Source organism: Pyxicephalus adspersus, chromosome 6 (genome assembly GCF_032062135.1).
Source record: "Pyxicephalus adspersus chromosome 6, UCB_Pads_2.0, whole genome shotgun sequence".
Classification (NCBI taxonomy): domain Eukaryota; kingdom Metazoa; phylum Chordata; class Amphibia; order Anura; family Pyxicephalidae; genus Pyxicephalus; species Pyxicephalus adspersus.
Window position 1 is genome coordinate 40731200 of NC_092863.1, and position 17090 is coordinate 40748289.

Below are 17090 nucleotides of genomic sequence, written 5' to 3' on the forward strand. Positions count from 1 at the left end.
CAGAGTGATTAGAAGGGGATACATTGACACAGAGTGATTAGAAGGCGATACATTGACACAGAGTGATTTTTTTAGTATTTTGTTCAGAATCTTTTTTTTCTAGGTTTCTCTCGTTTAAAATTGGGTGCGTCTTATAGGCCGGAGCGTCTTATACGCCGAAAAATACGGTAATTGTGGTAATGTACAGAACCAAAATTCAAAAAAAGTTGTCTGTCTAAATATTTATGGACCTAACTGTATATACCTTCTTGGCTATTAAACTAACCTGATAGTCACAAACTCCTCATTGCTCAAGGAACCCCTGGCAACTTCTGGAGATACCCTGGCTGATGATCACTGGTCTTGGGGAATAGCCACATAACTACCTAATTTTTTCTTACTTGTTTTCCATGTTTGGAGTAATTTGAAGAAACAGATGTGTGGTACCAGACAGACCCTACAGACAACATCTTGGTGGAGCAGGAACAGATGATTATATGGCTTGCTAGCTAAATCTGATATCAAGATGGATTTTAGTGTTTATGCTAGATGTATTTAAAATGCAATTACATTACTTTATCATGCATGAAAGACATGTGGCTGCAGACCACTGAACCCATGAAAAAGCTTGATAACCATTTTATTGCTCTTAAAAACTTCAGAGACCCTCCAGCCACATAAAGCATAAAGTCTTTAGTCTTGCATAAAAAGAATGACAAAATAGTTACAGGGTCAATTCTCCCAGCACACCCTGTATTTGGTACTGTTCTCATGTTACATTAGAACTCCCTGTAGAAGTATCTTTGTCTGTTGCCTATACCTTTCTTGTGCATTTTTGCCCTTTAGCACATTTTGTTTATCCCACACTACTACAGTAGGCTAGTAAACTAGGAGAAGGGTAATAATGTCCAGCAAAGAGGGTAGCTAATTCCATAAATACAAGTATAAAGCAAATCATTTCTCATTTCTAGTACACCCTTCATTGTACCATGTGCCTCTCAGGCATGAAAATTCAGTGTTGCCTTTTCTCTGCAACAATACTGAAAACTGGCTGACATTTTCTAACCCAACTGATTAAGGACTGAATACCCTAAAGCAGTCATTCTCAACCAGGGTTCTTCCATAGCAGCGGTCACAAGTGGGGGACACCTGTGACTAACACCCCCTAAAATTTAATTGTTAGGCTATCATCAGAACATAAAGAACTCTGCCCATCAAAAAAATCTACCGTTACACATTGCTGGAGGCACCTGAACCCCAATTTCTCTGGAACAGGAAGGGGGTACAGGTAAACAAAACTAGAGGTGCAAGTGGGGGAAACCTGTGGCTAACACCTCCTAAAAACCCCTACCCTGTTAAACATTGTTGGAGGCTTCTAGCACCTAAACTCCACTTTATCTGGAAACGGGGGTACAGGTGAAAAAAATTTGAGGTGCAAGTACGGGACACCTGTGGCTAACACCTAAAAATTCATAAAAACTCTGCCTATCAAAAAAAATCTACCTTGTTACACATTGCTGGAAGCATCTAGCATCTTAACCCCAATTTCTCTGGAACGGGGGGGAGGCGGTACAGGTGACCAAAATAGAGGTGCAAGTGGGGGCCACTTATGGCTAACACCACCTACAATTGAATCTCTAAGGCATCGTCAGAAAATAAAGAACTCTGCCCATCAAAATCTACCCTGTTACACATTGCTGGAGGCTTCTAGCACCTGAACCCCAATTACTCAAGATTGAGGGGTACAGGTGAACAAAAAGCTGCAAATGAGGGACACCCGTGGCTAACACCCCTTAAAATTTCATCGCTAAGGCATCGTCAGAACATAAAGAACTCTGCCCATCAAAAAAATCTACCCTGTTACATTAGAAGCCTCCAGCTTCTAATGTAACAGGATGATACGTTAGAAGCTGGAGGCTTCTAGGGGCATAGTTCAGTGTTTAATTTATTTTAAAGTAGGCCTACACATGCACACTTGTTGTAACAGGTAAAATTAAAAAAATATTACTTTTAAAAGTTTATAAACTGTGTTATGTTTTGTGGCTCCAGACTATTTTTCTTTAGTGGAAGAGGAGGCAAAATGGCTCTTTTGATAGTAAAGGTTGCTGACCCCTGCCTTAGCAGCATTTCCTTTAGTGCTGGTCAGTTGAGGTAAAGCAAGGAGGGGGCAGCATTTTTATTTTGTACAAGAGTAATAAAAGGTCCTAGACTAATCATGATATTTGTTTGTTCAACATCCTAATAAATAATTTACATGCGAATGTATTTGCTGCCTTAGGACCATATTGATTGATTTCAAATGTATGTATGGGTTTTGGTATTTGCACAGAATTTTATGGTTTTGGTGATTGATAACCAGTGATTTCAGACATGTGAATGGATTCTAAATATGTGAACAGTTAGAGTAGTGAGAAACATTTATGCACAGAACTGAATAAAAATCTTTTTAATTAAGATAAACCGTAATTATACTTTGCATGAGTCCCTGTCTCGAAGCAAGATGTAGGGGAAAAACTGCTTCAGCTATATATTATAGGTATCTAGCAGGGTCCCAAAACATGCAGAAAAAGCATGATACCGAGATGATCTGATAGTGAACAGATAGTCAAATTATGGCTATAACACTTTTGCCTGGTGTCAGCTTGTTTATGAGCCATCACATTTTTTGCCCCACTAAGATGTGGGCTCTCTTGATATCTAGATGTGTCGGTGACACTTGAGTATTGGAAAAAAAAATCAAACTCTGGAGCCCAATCTATTTTCAAGGAGCCACAGATAGGCTTGTTTTTAAATCCTGGACCAGATCCATTCCAGGTTTGCTGGATTACACGGCTTCACAGAGGAAAGTGTATCCTTTCCAGCCTTGGAGAGCTTTAATTAATTAGGCCCTCTATATCAAGATGACCACCACTTCCTTCTTTTTGGGGGGAGAATGGTGCAAGATACCTTTTTACATAAAAGGATTGTTGCATGATTTTCCACACTTAACACAATGCACACTTTGTCTTTAGTACATGGCTTGTAGTATCCTGTGGAGGCTGTCTGACCTGTGTGAGAGGATTAAACCAGATCCTTTACTAAGTAAAGGTCATTGAAGCTTTGCAACAGTCTATACGTGGTTTCATGTTCTTCTTCCTCTTGTGGCCCTATTTGTATTCCTTATTTGTGACCTTATCATAATTAATATAAATAAAATTAGATAAACTTTTGAGAACTGTTAATTTAGCATTGCTTAAAATGGTTCACAATTTTCCCCCCAGAAATGATGTAATTACAAACTATACATAAATACCACATACCACAAAAATATGGGCAACCAAACTTTTTGTCCGTTTAGTTTTCCCATTACATTCTGCTTATCCTTGTTACATTGGGTGTCTGTAATATTCATTTAATTGCTGGTACATTTTAGAGGCAATTAAAAAGTGTGTTGCATGAGATATAGATGTCTGTAATTCTGCTAGGGAATTGGTTGTTAATAATGCAATGTGCAGTAATTAGTATGCATACAAATGCCTGGGAGGTTTGTCTTGCATAGTAATGTGATTTTTTTGATGTATATATCAGATACCAAAATCTTGTTTTGCATTCAAGAAGTCTGCTGAATATACCTACTCAACAGTCCAGCTACAAAGTAGGGATAGACTTGTGAACCAATTGTGCCACAATAGAAGAGCTAATTCCCCCTAGTGTGTTGCATTAAAGCAACAAGCAGTGCACATTGGTGAGCTGGATTGCCATTCAATCTGAATGGTACCCTAAAAGATCAGCATGCACTACATTTCTGTACAGTATGGTGCATATTCAGATGAAGGGGCTAACAAATACCATGCATGGAAACATTTATGGCTTTGTTTTTTGGGTGGAAAAAAAAGAATTGCAGAGTTGTAGTGGGAACGCATGATTTTTTTCCTAATGACATTGCCTGTGGATGCTTAGTTTTAGCATTTTCTAAATCCACATTTTTTGCAGGGTCTCGTGTGTAAAATATAAACAGTTAAAAAAGCTTAGGTAAGGCTTATTCATATGGTTGTATTTTTCCTGTTTTGTAGAAGAATGAAAACTAATGATTTATTAGCAATTATTAATCTCATGTATTTATGCATTGTAGGATCTGGTGTGTGTTTATCATTTGTTTTAATGAAGATGCTGCCATACCAGTTAAATTTATGTTTCTTACAGACTTTGCTGGCAAGTATTCCCGGCCTCGCTGTCTGCCCCCGCTGTGCAGTATTAATACAAAATAAATGAAGAATTTTATAATGTTTATGGCAACTGGGTGGACTTGGAGAACTCTGGTACGAAGATGTTGTTGCAGGAGTCTTTGGGATATATAGTAAATGAGATGTTCTATGTTAAATTGATTACCATCACCATCAACTGCCCAAAAGTGGAAATATGTGTTTTGGGTGACTTGAAGTTCTAAAACTGAACTCTGTTTTTAATACATTTAATGATCTTCTGTATTTAATTTTCCCTCCACTTTTTATCTTTTTTGAAAGACATTACTTTATTGAAGATCAGTGGAACCACATGGTTATACTGCTATATACAACAGGAAAATGTTATAGGTAAAACTAGGGGACCAAACTGCACCAAACCAGAAACAGTTTTACACCTGGTGAAATGGAATTTTTTTGTGGTTAATAAAGTCAAACTAGTGGACCAGTTGGATTCAGATCTTTGTAGTCTCTTTAGTTGAACTGACAAGTGTAGTGTTTCTTTAATTTGGGATTAGGACTCTCTAGGATACCTCTATCTTTACCTTGGGCAGTGGAAAGCAATAGTGTTCTTTGGCCTTTTATATTTAAACATTTATTTAAAAAAGCAGATTATAGTTGGTGTGTAATGCTACTGGCTGCAAAAGAACCAGATTTCTAGATACAAAAGGCTATCCTGTATAAAGTTCTGTTTTTTTTCTATCATTTCGACTTACTATTCTTTTTTTGTTTGTTTGACAACTAGTCAATGATCAGAGACCACCACGGGTACTTACAATGTTTGTCTGGAGCTGGCTGCCTTGTCACCGGTCCAGTGTACAACAACAATTACGTTTTGCGACCAGGTAGCTCCTTTATTGCAGAAGCGACAGACAATGTTCCTTCTACAATAAAGTAATATTACCTGCATGATCATAGTTTTTTTCACTTTCTAATTTATCAGTCACCGTTTTCTTATTTTCACAGAGGACCACCCCATCGTATGTTTCTTGAACAAGTCTCTCGAGAATTGACTGCTATTAGGGCTTTATAGACCACATACAACTGACATAACAGTTGCTACAGGACTTTGGTTAGATTCCTAATGTCAAGTACTACTCAACTCTATGAACTAGCCTGGAGTATATAATCTTCAGCCTTCACCCCAGACTAACAAAGGTTTTTCTATCACTGGCAAGGCTTTCAGTGTTTCTGTTCTATGCCAGATTTTTTTGAGCTCGGGAACTTTATTAATTTTATGGTCCAGTACTTTCAAAAATATTGTCCTCGGGACATAAGGCCGCTTATACCACAGGGTACATAACACCACAAAACAGAAGCAAAAATTGCTGCATGATCATTTAAACCCAAAAAAGGGTGTTTAAGCACATCCTTAGATTTTGTGAGTCAAAACATCTTCTTTATCAGGGTTTAGTGTCAGTTTTTGTGAGGACGGGTGTTCACAAATACATAACCTCGGACAGATTAATTTCCAATGGCTCCTAAATAGGTCAGTTCAGAACTGCAAGTGTTGCCTAACTGCAGAAATAAGATTTTACTTTTTATCATTTACCACTGCATCAGGTGGCCAGATGCAGTACACTGTTATTCATAGAACCAGACTGACAAAAATACAAATCAATTTGTTGTTTTAAAATTATTGTTTTATAGGGTTTTCGGCTTATAGTGGATATTAGATTGTCATGCATTGTGGCTATGGTTGTTTTAAATTTTTTTTTTTTTTTTTTTATCCAGGAGATTCAATAGTCCGTGTTGGTAGCATGGTTTCTCTTGCAGAATTTGGCTTTAGGATTGCTGTTGTGTTTTCTTTGTGCTGTAAAGAAGCCAAGAAGTGTTGTAACTATCTAGCATTCTGTAGCCACAAACACTGGGAATGCTTGTAGACCCAAAGGAATAAATGTCTGAGTAAGAGGAAAGTGATAAACTATGTCTTCTTTTTGGTTACCATACACTTATTATGTTTAAAAAAAAAAAAGGTTATCAAATATGTATGCTTCTAAAGGGAAAATACAAATAATTGTAATTTTTTTTTTTTTTTGTTTCCAACAGATCTAGACTGCCTGCTGTCTTCTTCAGAATGACCTCTCTTCAGTGGATAGCAGTAAAGCCAGTGATGACACATTGCTACGTACTGTACAAAACCAGGCCACGGAAATCAGTATGGTCCCATGTGTTTCTATGTGCTTCTAGATTTCAGCACCAAACAGCCCCTAGCTACTAATACATTGCTTAGATGTCTAAAGGGAACAGGCAGAGTCATGTTGTCTTGTTCACCAATTCATCCATATTAACCCGCATGGTGTGGGCTCCTTTTAGAACTCCCAGTCTTTGTTGCATTGCATCGTCCTATAAACCAGACAGCGGTTGGACAAAAATGTCTGCAGAGTGGTTGACTGACTGGACCTGTTTACTGAGAGGACTTCGTGATCTGATTGCTGGGTGCATCCAAGCTGTGCGTGACTGCAATACTTTCGCCCTAACTACCGTTGTCTGCCTCTTATTGTTGTTTGCATGGTATTGTTACCGAGTTGGTAAGGACCAACCCCGTTCTCCCTTTGCCACTGTGAATTTGCTCATACAGAGTTCGGACGCCAAAGGTTTGCAGAACGGGTTTGCTTATTGCCACTCACGTGAGTGTGTACGTTGTACCCATAATGAAGGACTGAACCATAAACTCTATCATAATCTACAGGAATATGCCAAAAGGTACACCTGGTCTGGCATGGGTAGAATTCACAAAGGCATCCGTGAACAAGGTCGTTATTTAAACGACAGGCCAGCTATACAAAAGCCAGAGGTTTTCTTCCTCCCTGACTTACAAACCCTGACATATTTCCCACGGGATGCTCAAAAGCATGACGTGGAGCTACTAGAACAGAACTTTGCCACCATCCTCAGTGAATTCGAAGTCATCTACAAAGCCTTTTCAAACTGTAACTTGCCCCAAGGTTGGAAATTAAACAGTACTCCAAAAGGGGAATGGTTCACATTTTATTTGGTCAACCAAGGTGCATGCATTCCTGCCAATTGCAAGAAATGCCCACGGACGTATCGCTTGCTTGGAAGTCTCCGTACCTTCATTGGCAACAACGTGTTTGGGAATGCTTGTATATCTGTGCTTACCCCGGGAGCAGTTATCACAGAACATTATGGGCCCACCAACATCAGAATAAGATGCCATCTAGGTATGTATTTTTTCTTCTCCATGTTTTGCTTTAATTTATATTTGAATGATCATAATTCTTCATACTACAGTTAGTAATGAGTTTTTTTTCACTGGTTTACTGCAACTCCTAATACATTTTTTTTTTTTTTTTTGTAGCCATCAGTGTCAAAAGCATTCGTACTAGATATGTTTATGTCCCATACCATGAAGTTGATGAACGCAGAATATGGTCATTTAAGAATCTCCTTTAAGTGCATCTTTGAACAGCCAAAGCGGCTTATCAGTCATTAGATTAGGTTGCTTTTTCTTTTCTTTATTTTTGGTGATCCTATCAATACCACACAAGTCTGAGTGGCAATACTCCCCCACTCTGCTGTATATATGTAGATGTAGCTTTATCGCCCTAGCTCAGGAATGTTTTGTCTATAGAACACTTTCCCATTTCTTGTCTATGACATGAGAGGTTTTCTGTAGCTTTCTAATAACCTTGTTTGGGACAAGACTGCAGATTACAGGATATTACTGTATTTCAGCCATTTTGATTGCTATGTAATTAGTAAATGTATATATTGCACTTTTTGAACAGTTATAACAAAATACTCCCAATGGTATATTTAGAAAACCAAAAGAGACAAAATTAGAAGTTCTATGTTTTCAGGCACTGCTGCTCCAGTAATGCATTACAAATGGCACAGCTATGATCAATCTGATAATTCTAGTATAATTTAGTTCACTGAAGTTTTAACTTTCCCTTAAAAAAAAATTATTTGAGGATCCAGAATGAATAAATGTGTTTCTTGGTTACATGCGGGAGACTAAGACCTGGTACACATGCCGGTTTTCAATTTTTATTTGATCACTGAATGCGAATTCAACAGCCTAGCCATAGTGAACAGTTGATTTTTTTTTTTTTTTTATTAAACAGATTTAATGCACTGGTAAATGTCAATGGTACACACAGGTTTTTATCATTTATATGACACCCACTTGCCCTTTGGTTCATCCTGACAGACTGGTTGGTTGAGCACAAAATTTGCTGCAGATCAGCTTGTATATACAATTTCCTAGAAGTTGCTAGTTTTCCTGAAGAGTGAGCAGAGTTGGCTTCAAGTCAGCTTTATGAAGTTGTAAATGATTCATGTCTTCTGTGTAAAGGGTAAATATGTACAGTATGAAGGTTTCCCGCATAGTAGTTCCTAAAGTGTGCCATTGGTACTAAAACAAGTGAATCGTAAATCATCCTATGGTAATTACTGGAAGGATGGTAATAATGTTTAAGACTAAATCCAGTAGACAACTGGTAATAAAAATGTCTTAACTGATAAAACACACCATAAAGTATTTAAGAGAAGATAAATTAGTACAGTAAAAACTACAAAAATAGAGTGTAGAGGAATGAAGAAACTTTTCAAGACATATATGGTGAGACCTTGATGCCATGCCTGTTGAATATTTTATACTTTATTTAGTAACAGACAGCCAGATATCCTTCAGTGAATAGATGGCAATGCATTGTTTTTATTTTATAAACTGACCACACAATGGGCTGACTTTTCACTTTAATTGTTCTTTTCTTGTCCCTGATGTAACCCATATTTTACATGCCTGCTCTTTTATTTTTTGAGATAAATGAATTGTGGAAAAGCCTCAAGAGGCAGGGTGGATTACTTCTGATTAGACTTTGCCTGACAAACTCACAAATTATTCTAGCCCTAGCCCTACTCCCTAGGTCCCCCAAGTACACTGCACTGTGAACCATGTAACCCACATTGGCAGGTCCTCCTCATTTAAACAATTGTAAACCAATTACATCTGTCTTTAAACTAAACTGTTCCAAATACATATGTACCGGAACTAGTAGCCACTGCCATTACATACATCAGTTGTTCTCCCTTATTTCTTCATTGTCGCGAATATGAACTTTTGGCTGAATCAAGGGCTACCCTTCCTGGAGGATTTGGGCCAATGTAAACATGTTTTTTTTTCCCTAAGAACAAGACTGTGCTCGTAAAGAATCCACGAGCTCTACCTCCTGCCTGAAATTGTAAATATGAACTATATCCATAAAGAACTTCCAAAAATGGGATAAACTCAACTAAGAGGGGAGGAATCCATAGAATGATTTTGTAAGGGGCTGTTCTTGAGGGGTATAACTATTTGATATAAAAAGAAAAAAATGCTTGAACTAAATTCACAAGTCCCCTAAAACAAAAAATACACTCGATCGGTCCGGAGGGGTCCTCCATTGGGTCCTGCTTTGTCCTAGTACCCTCCTTCATCCAGTGCTCTGGGTGCCGCTATCTTCGCCTCTTCTTCCTATGTCACCTGACCCAGGCGCCAGATCGGGTGATGTAGATGGGAAAAAATCTTGCCAATCTCCATGCGCTTGCATGAAATCAGCATTTTTTTTCCCCCTTTTCACGAAAAGACTCCTTCTGTGCATGTCTGTGATGCTCAGGCACGCGCAGAAGGAGCACCCAAGAGCCTCCCGGGATCCGTGAAGAAGGTATCCCAGGCGGCTTTTTGCCCCCATTCATTCTTGATCACCTAGGCGAAGAAAAAACGAACAGAAATTTTACCTAATATAAAAGGGTTGTCTTACCCCTTTATGTGGAGTAAAAATTGTTAGTTTAGGTACACTTTAACTCTAGATTGCTCCTGTCTTTCTAACCCTAGCATAAAATAACTCCACTTGCATTTTCTTAATTCACCCTGAAACCAACAATCTTGGGGTTTTTGATCTAAAGTATTCCCCCTGCATCTCCTCTTGACATTTCACTTTCAAAGAGTCCTCTTAGGATTGAAAAGAATGTCTGCTGGGAGTGACTGGCTTGGAACACATCATCAACACTACATACCTCACACCCAGAAACGATACCAAGAAGGGATCCAGGCAGTGGGTCACTTACTGGCACACTGTACAAGGTTAAAATAAAACACAAATTGTGCTGAGATGGAAGGTTTGGTTAAACTTAGCATGGAGATAGACTTTAGGTGAGCTAGGTTTGATACCTAGCATGGCACAGGGCTCACCCCTAACTCTCCTTTTCGCAAATTCAGGTTGAAGTTTGGTCATTGTGATGTATCCCTAATTATTCCCATTACAGTTTTTTTTTTAATATGTATAATAGATCTCTAAGTATTTTGTTCTTTTGAGATAACCAAAGTAAATTAATCCATTTCATACCAACCAGGTTTCACAACAGGAATAATCAATAAAGTTGCAGTAGGCTGTGACACATAGCCACCAAAGATACCCATTTTAGTCTTCCCCCCCCCCCCCATTTAATTTATATGACTATTCTGTCATTTAAATTATGCAACAGAAATCTTCCAGTTCAGATGGTAACTAGAAAATAGAGGGACCATTCTTGGTTCCTGTCAGGCAGGAAATAAAGAAAATTCTCACTGACCAACATAACTTGGATAATACAAACCAGGAGTTCGGTTACAGCATGAGCGTGCTCCCCAGCCCCTTTTAGCTGGGCACACCATTCGGCACTTTTCAGCATCCAACCAACTGTTTTTGGGTTGTTACTGAAAAGTTGGGTCACAATACAGTGTCTGCCACCCACCTACAAATTCTTCCCACCCACTTTCTGGGTTGAGCACTGCAGCCTTATGAAAATGAATTTCTCCTCCATTTGCCCTGCACGGTCTAGGTCTTTGTAAAATAGAGGTTCTTGGTATCCACAGCCCAAGGCCCCTTGTGCTGCACATGATATATCCACCAAAACTGGTGGTCGTGTGTGTGTGTGTGTGTTGTGTGTGTGTGTGTGTATATATATATATATATATATATATATATATATATATATATATATATCACGTTTTTAAAAACGTGTGTGTTTTTTTTTTTTGTTTGTTTTTTTCTAATGCTTTTTGAGTAAATTAATTATAAACTACCCATATTAATAAAGATACTGTACCCTTACTTGCCCATAGTTGGACAATTAGCAATATATGGGTTACCATTTAATTGTAATATTTAGGTATTGTGTAGTGTTGGCTTCCCTTTTCTTGTGCATTAGTTTACACACTACAGCCCTGATGTAACCAAACATAACTCATTTAAGTGTTAAAGAAAATGTAATTGCATTAGTGGCTGCACTTGGAAAGTTTGCAGGTTACAGTTCATGCTCCAGTTTAGTCATTGACTACTCATCAAAAGTTGTCTGAAAGCCTTGCCATTGGCCAGATCAATACGGTTTGTTAATTGTGCATCAGTTTTCATCTGTCACATCTGTTAGATCTCTTCCAGACACAAAGATCATTAGGACATTTTATTCTGAGGCTGGCTTTATTTCATAGCTCTGGTGCAAGCTCCACATGAATATCCATTATTTACGGTGTAGATAGGACTAAACATTATGCTTCTTTTAATTTTAAGTGTACAAAACCGTAAACTGGATCAGCTGTAATTCTGCATACCCGAGTCAGTGTCGTAGAAGCTGTATAGATCAGAAGACCCAGTATGCAGAGCTTGGTATTCTGGGTTCACGGAGGTTCACTGCAGTGCTGGCCCACAATTAACACTACAAACTGCGTTTGTCTTGGACACAAATAAAGGCTGTTCTGTAGGTAATGACTAACATCAAGCCCTGTTTTCAAGCCAATAACACTTATTCACATTAACTGACATTATTGTTCCCACTGACATGAGATCTCTTTACAGAGGTGGGCTGAATGGGAGATAAATAGTGCTAGAATACAAAAGATAATTGTCAATCTGTATCGTTAACTGTAAATGTTTGAGTCAGTATTCTTAGTGAAAACCGTAAGCCAAAAAGTGATATTCTTTAAGAGAAACCAACCAAAAAAGTTTTGTCTATTTACTTATCCAATTCCACCTAAACACTGTAGAAACTTTTCATATACATGAAGAAACTGGCTTTCAAACTGCATCTGTTTCAAAGGGTCCATCACGTAGTAGGTATAGTAGTAGTAAAACATTTGGATTTTCTTACTATCTTTCTTTAGTTACTCGCATAACCTTTATATTATTGATCTCGTATCTGATGTAACCAAATCAATGGCGCCCAATGCCACCCTTACAGCCGGCTAAAAATATTGTTGGGTTCATGTGGATGGCTTTGCCAAGTAGTATAGGCTGTAGAACTATGCTGGCACTAGCTAATAGTATTTTATTCATCCATAGCCTAGGGAACACCCTAGCATTTCCTTGTAACCCTGGTTGAGAATGGCTGCTCTATAACCTTTTTTCCAACCTCTGATTCTTCATTTGTGGTCCCTGGAGTGTTGATTGATTATTTAATGTGCTGTAGTCTCTAGCTGTCCTATAATGTCCTTACATTGCCTAGTCTCCTGCCTTAACCTTAAGGCCCAAGCCTTAAACCATGCTTCCATGCTTTTAATATGTCATCCGTCTATGACCATTTCTAACAATCGGCCTGATTTAATAAAGTTCTTCAAGACTGATTCGGCAAACCTGGAATCTTAAAAAAAAAAAATCAGTCCTTTCGGCTGATAAGCAACTGAAGATGTCCATATAATAATTTTGCTACTATTATAAAACCATTTTATATTAATAAAATTGCAGCATTAGCACTTCTGTAACTTCAGAACCTGCCAGTTTTCCTAAAAATCCCCACAAGGCCAAGGTTTAATAAAAAAAAAGTAAGAAAAGAAACATAAAATCACCTGATGTTTGTGCATCTAGGAAAAAATACCACACATTCGATTTTTTTTTTTTTCCATTTTCTGAAACGATCATATATTGCAATAACAGACATCAGAAGGGGGAAACACAATTTGTGTATGTGACAAGCTGCAATCAGTTTGTTCTTTGTGTACAATGCTAGGAGGGATTTAATGAAGAACAATATTCTCTATACTTTATTCAGATCAGCTGTTTTGCAGTAAGTACATCCTTAAGTGGCTATGTAATGGGATACATGGCACATGTACAGTAAGCAACTTTCTGTAACCCTTGCTTTGCTTATATGGTTCCTTTCAGTAGCACATTTCAGGTTGATAAAAAAGCATGCTGTGAATGCTGACATCTGAGACAATTCAGCATTGGTAATCAATATGATTGTATTGATATTGTATAGTACAAATGAAGCACTGGGGTTGATGTGTACCAGTTAATCAAATTAACCTTTAACCTTTCCTAGATAATGAAAGGGCATGTATAAATAGGCTGTCTTAATATAGACATGTTTTTTTTGTTTGTGGTTATCCTAAAATGTGGATTTGCAAATTTGCACTTTGATTTTTTTTCAAGTATTTGTGTTTAAAGGTTCCCATATAAAACTTGTACAGAAGTATAGCGCCAGAAACAAATCCCGGCTATGTGAAGGCTACATGCAGCTCTTTGTACCTGGTGTGCTGCTCTTTGTGGTCAATAGTGAGAGGGGGAGCACCAATTTGTAAAGGGGGCTATAATAACATTGATCTATAACTGTGATCTAAGCATGTCAACAGTCTGTTACCTACAGCAGTCTGGCTGTCATTATTGTATTACTTATAATGGTACTGTCAAGGGTCACAGTGCAGGCATCATGTATCTCTTGGAGCTCAGTGGGATGAAAAAATGCCTTTGAATAGAAGGTCAGTGGGAAATATTACAAATATAAATAGTAGGTCAGTGGGAATGAATAAAAATATAAATAGTAAATGTATAGTCTATATTTATTAAAAATATATATGTAATAATAGAAGTAAAAATAAATGCCCTGGAATTGGTGCACCATCATAGGGTGGTCCCATTATTGGTGGTCAGTTACCAAGATGGCTGCCTCAATATGTGTGGTATGTCAGTATATAGGAAAAGACCAGCTGCAGGAAGACCACCGGTAATGTTAGTGACATGTACTTTACAAGGCTTTTTGTATTTAAAAAAAAAAAAAAATAACATTTTTTTGGGTAATGCAAGGGAGGGTGGTATTGTGATTTTTGTGAAATGGTAATTTGCTGGTCATATTGTGTACTTGTATTGCCTTTTATTGCCTTTTGACGACAGCCAGAAATGGCCTTTGTACTATGATGTTTGGTTATAATTTATGTGATGCATTTTGCGCAGATATGAAATCTACATGGCATATTGAGGCAGATACAAGAGAAACGAGTGTAAGTCTGCAGCAGCTCATTCACTTGTCCAGTCGGCGGGCTAGGGTGATGATATAATACCACTGTGCCTTAAATCTATGTACTCACACCATATTGTCACCCAGTCATGCTCTTCTTTATTGAAAATCTAGCATGTGTACAGTGATGCCCCAATGTTGTCCCATCAATCTGCCCTTGTGCTCACTATATGTTATAGTAAAGTGACTCAAGTCTGTTTCCCTCATCTGCGTTTCGTTCATTTGTTAATGGATCGATCTTGTTCCCATAGTGGTCAACTATTCACACAAGGTCTGTCAGCCCACCACCTAGGAATACAAAACAAATATACTGTGTTCATTACACTTAGATGTGATTGAAACACTGTGACTTTATAATAACACAACTACAGGAAAAGACCAACCCTTCTCTGATGTAATAGACTGCATGATCTGCCCAATAAATAAATAAATTATAGTCGTCAACTATTAATGTCATGTGCTTATGTATTGTATTTTTCACATCACATAAAAGACAACAATTCAAGACATAAATATTGTGATTGACATTCCTAAAGTGTAGTAGTGTCATTTTGTGTCTCTGCAGCAAAAACTGTCCATGGATGTAGACTAAGAATTGTGGTATCTTATACAAGTTACTGTTTTAACCCTGTCAAAATCTGTGTTCCATTTCAAGGTTTACGAATCCCAGCTAACTGTGAACTAGTTGTTGGAGGAGAACCACAGTGCTGGGCAGAAGGACATTGCCTTCTGTTTGATGACTCCTTCCTGCACACAGCATTTCATGAAGGTATGGTGATTTAGTGTAAATTGCTAATGGCAATCAGAGATTTGGTAAAAACAAATCTGTAGCAAATACTGGAGAGTTTCTATTTCTCTTCATTTTAGTGCAGTGTTATCATTTTGGCCAGCATTTGCTGGAACCATGCAGGAGCTATTCCCTTGTACTTTGTGTTCCATTAGCTTCCAGTCACTATAAGCAGGATAGAGTTCAGCTATTGCTTCAAATAGGGTTCATTATAACCTATAGGAAATACAACTGGATGTGCTTTGGGTCAACTTTATGATGTAATTGGACATGACCATTCAAAATGGAACAATGGTGACTCCCTACTGGAAAATCCTAATGAAATAGCGCAAAGACAAACCTGACCACTTTTTTACATTCATAAGTTTTGTCCTTCGCATGTTTCAGTAAAGGTGACCTAAAAGCGAGGGGTCCAGTACAAGTACGGAGTAGGTGATGCTTTGACTTACAAAAATACATTTATTGGTGCTTGAATTTTTATGAACTCCTTTCTATCCATTCTTTAATTGTTGATTGGTTCACTCCAAACTTTTTAGAGATGGTCTAATAACCTTTTTCAGCTTTGTGGAAACAACAACTTGTATAATCCTAAGGATTCACTAACTTTTGCCATGGGCTGATATGGTATTGAATAGTTTTTTAAATAAATACCTGACCAAATCAAATGGTATTAGATGAAGAAAACCTAGTTAATCATCTAAACATCCTATAATATTTTAGATCACATCCATATAAAAATATAGGGTTCAAAACTTTCAAGCATCACTGTACTTGGGTATATATTATATACACAGTGTGTTTTGTTAATATACTGCATGTAAATATTCTATTATAACATATTTATTACAAGAGCTGCTTGTGTTACTACCTGTCACGTGGTCTTGTGAATTATATTCTAGAGCTCCCATATTTGAGTAGTCTCGCACTCTGTCCAGATTTCCACTCATTTGTTGTCTTGACTATATCTTGCATTATACACGCATAAGTCTGCAGACCTGGGCAATTTTTTACTTTTTTACATTTGAACATGTTAGGAAATGTGGGGCTGTAGCCAGAGTCTATTTTCTAGAACAACCACAGATTTTCCAGAACTATGGAATTAAATTCTGTGGTTCCTCCGCCCCCTGGTCCAGATTTCCACCTAACCTTTTATTTGAAAGACATGAAGGGTAATACTATAGAGCCGTCTTTCTGAACCTTTTTACCCCAGAGCAGCCCTTGAAATATGAAATCTCAGGCAATTAAATGCAATTCATTATGGTAATGGGGAAAGTTTCCTCTTGCATTTATTGTCAGAATGCCACCTTTACAAATACATGAAAAGTTTATTGGTGTGATGCCACTGGCTCTGCTAAGTGATGTTGACCCAGGGGCTATGCAGGCACCATCAAAAGGAAGACAAGTCAGCCATAAGTATGGTTGCTTTGGAGCAGGGGTGTCAAACTCAAATACACAGAGGGCCGAAATTAAAAACTTAGACCAAGTCGGGGGCCAAACTTGAAATTTATTGAGGAAATTTACTACTTCATAAATAAATAACAAAAACAAACCCCTCTACACACACTTTAGGGTTGAAAAGATCAATTTCCATCTATCTATGCAGGCTGTGTTGTTCATCCTCTCACATCACACGTTTGTACGACCGTAAATTTTACACTATACTCTAAGTATTGAAAATGATGATATGAGGTGGTAACGTGAGTGGGTGGGCCAGATGTAGTTAATTTTCAGAATTTTTTTTTTGGGGGGGGGGGGCAAAAAAGGACCTTGAGGGCCATATTTGGCCTGTGGGCCAGAGTTTGACCCCCTGCTATAGAATGTCCTTGAAT

The 17090-nt window shown here is 37.9% G+C and overlaps 1 protein-coding gene across 7 annotated transcripts in view; it reads left to right on the forward strand.

Moving 5' to 3' along the window:
• The window catches only part of ASPHD2 (aspartate beta-hydroxylase domain containing 2), a 33236-nt gene that overhangs the window by 13332 nt on the left and 2814 nt on the right, over positions 1 to 17090 (forward strand). For 2 of the 7 annotated variants that reach the window (XM_072415432.1, XM_072415429.1), the window contains exons 2-4: positions 6249 to 6357; positions 6892 to 7384; positions 15130 to 15243. In XM_072415432.1, the coding sequence (XP_072271533.1) occupies positions 6277 to 6357; positions 6892 to 7384; positions 15130 to 15243 (688 nt within the window). In that variant the 5' untranslated portion in view covers positions 6249 to 6276. Of the gene's footprint in view, positions 1 to 4161; positions 4278 to 6248; positions 7385 to 15129; positions 15244 to 17090 lie in introns of all 7 variants that reach the window. The other 5 variants (XM_072415426.1, XM_072415427.1, XM_072415428.1 and 2 more) reach the window with 3 other exon arrangements.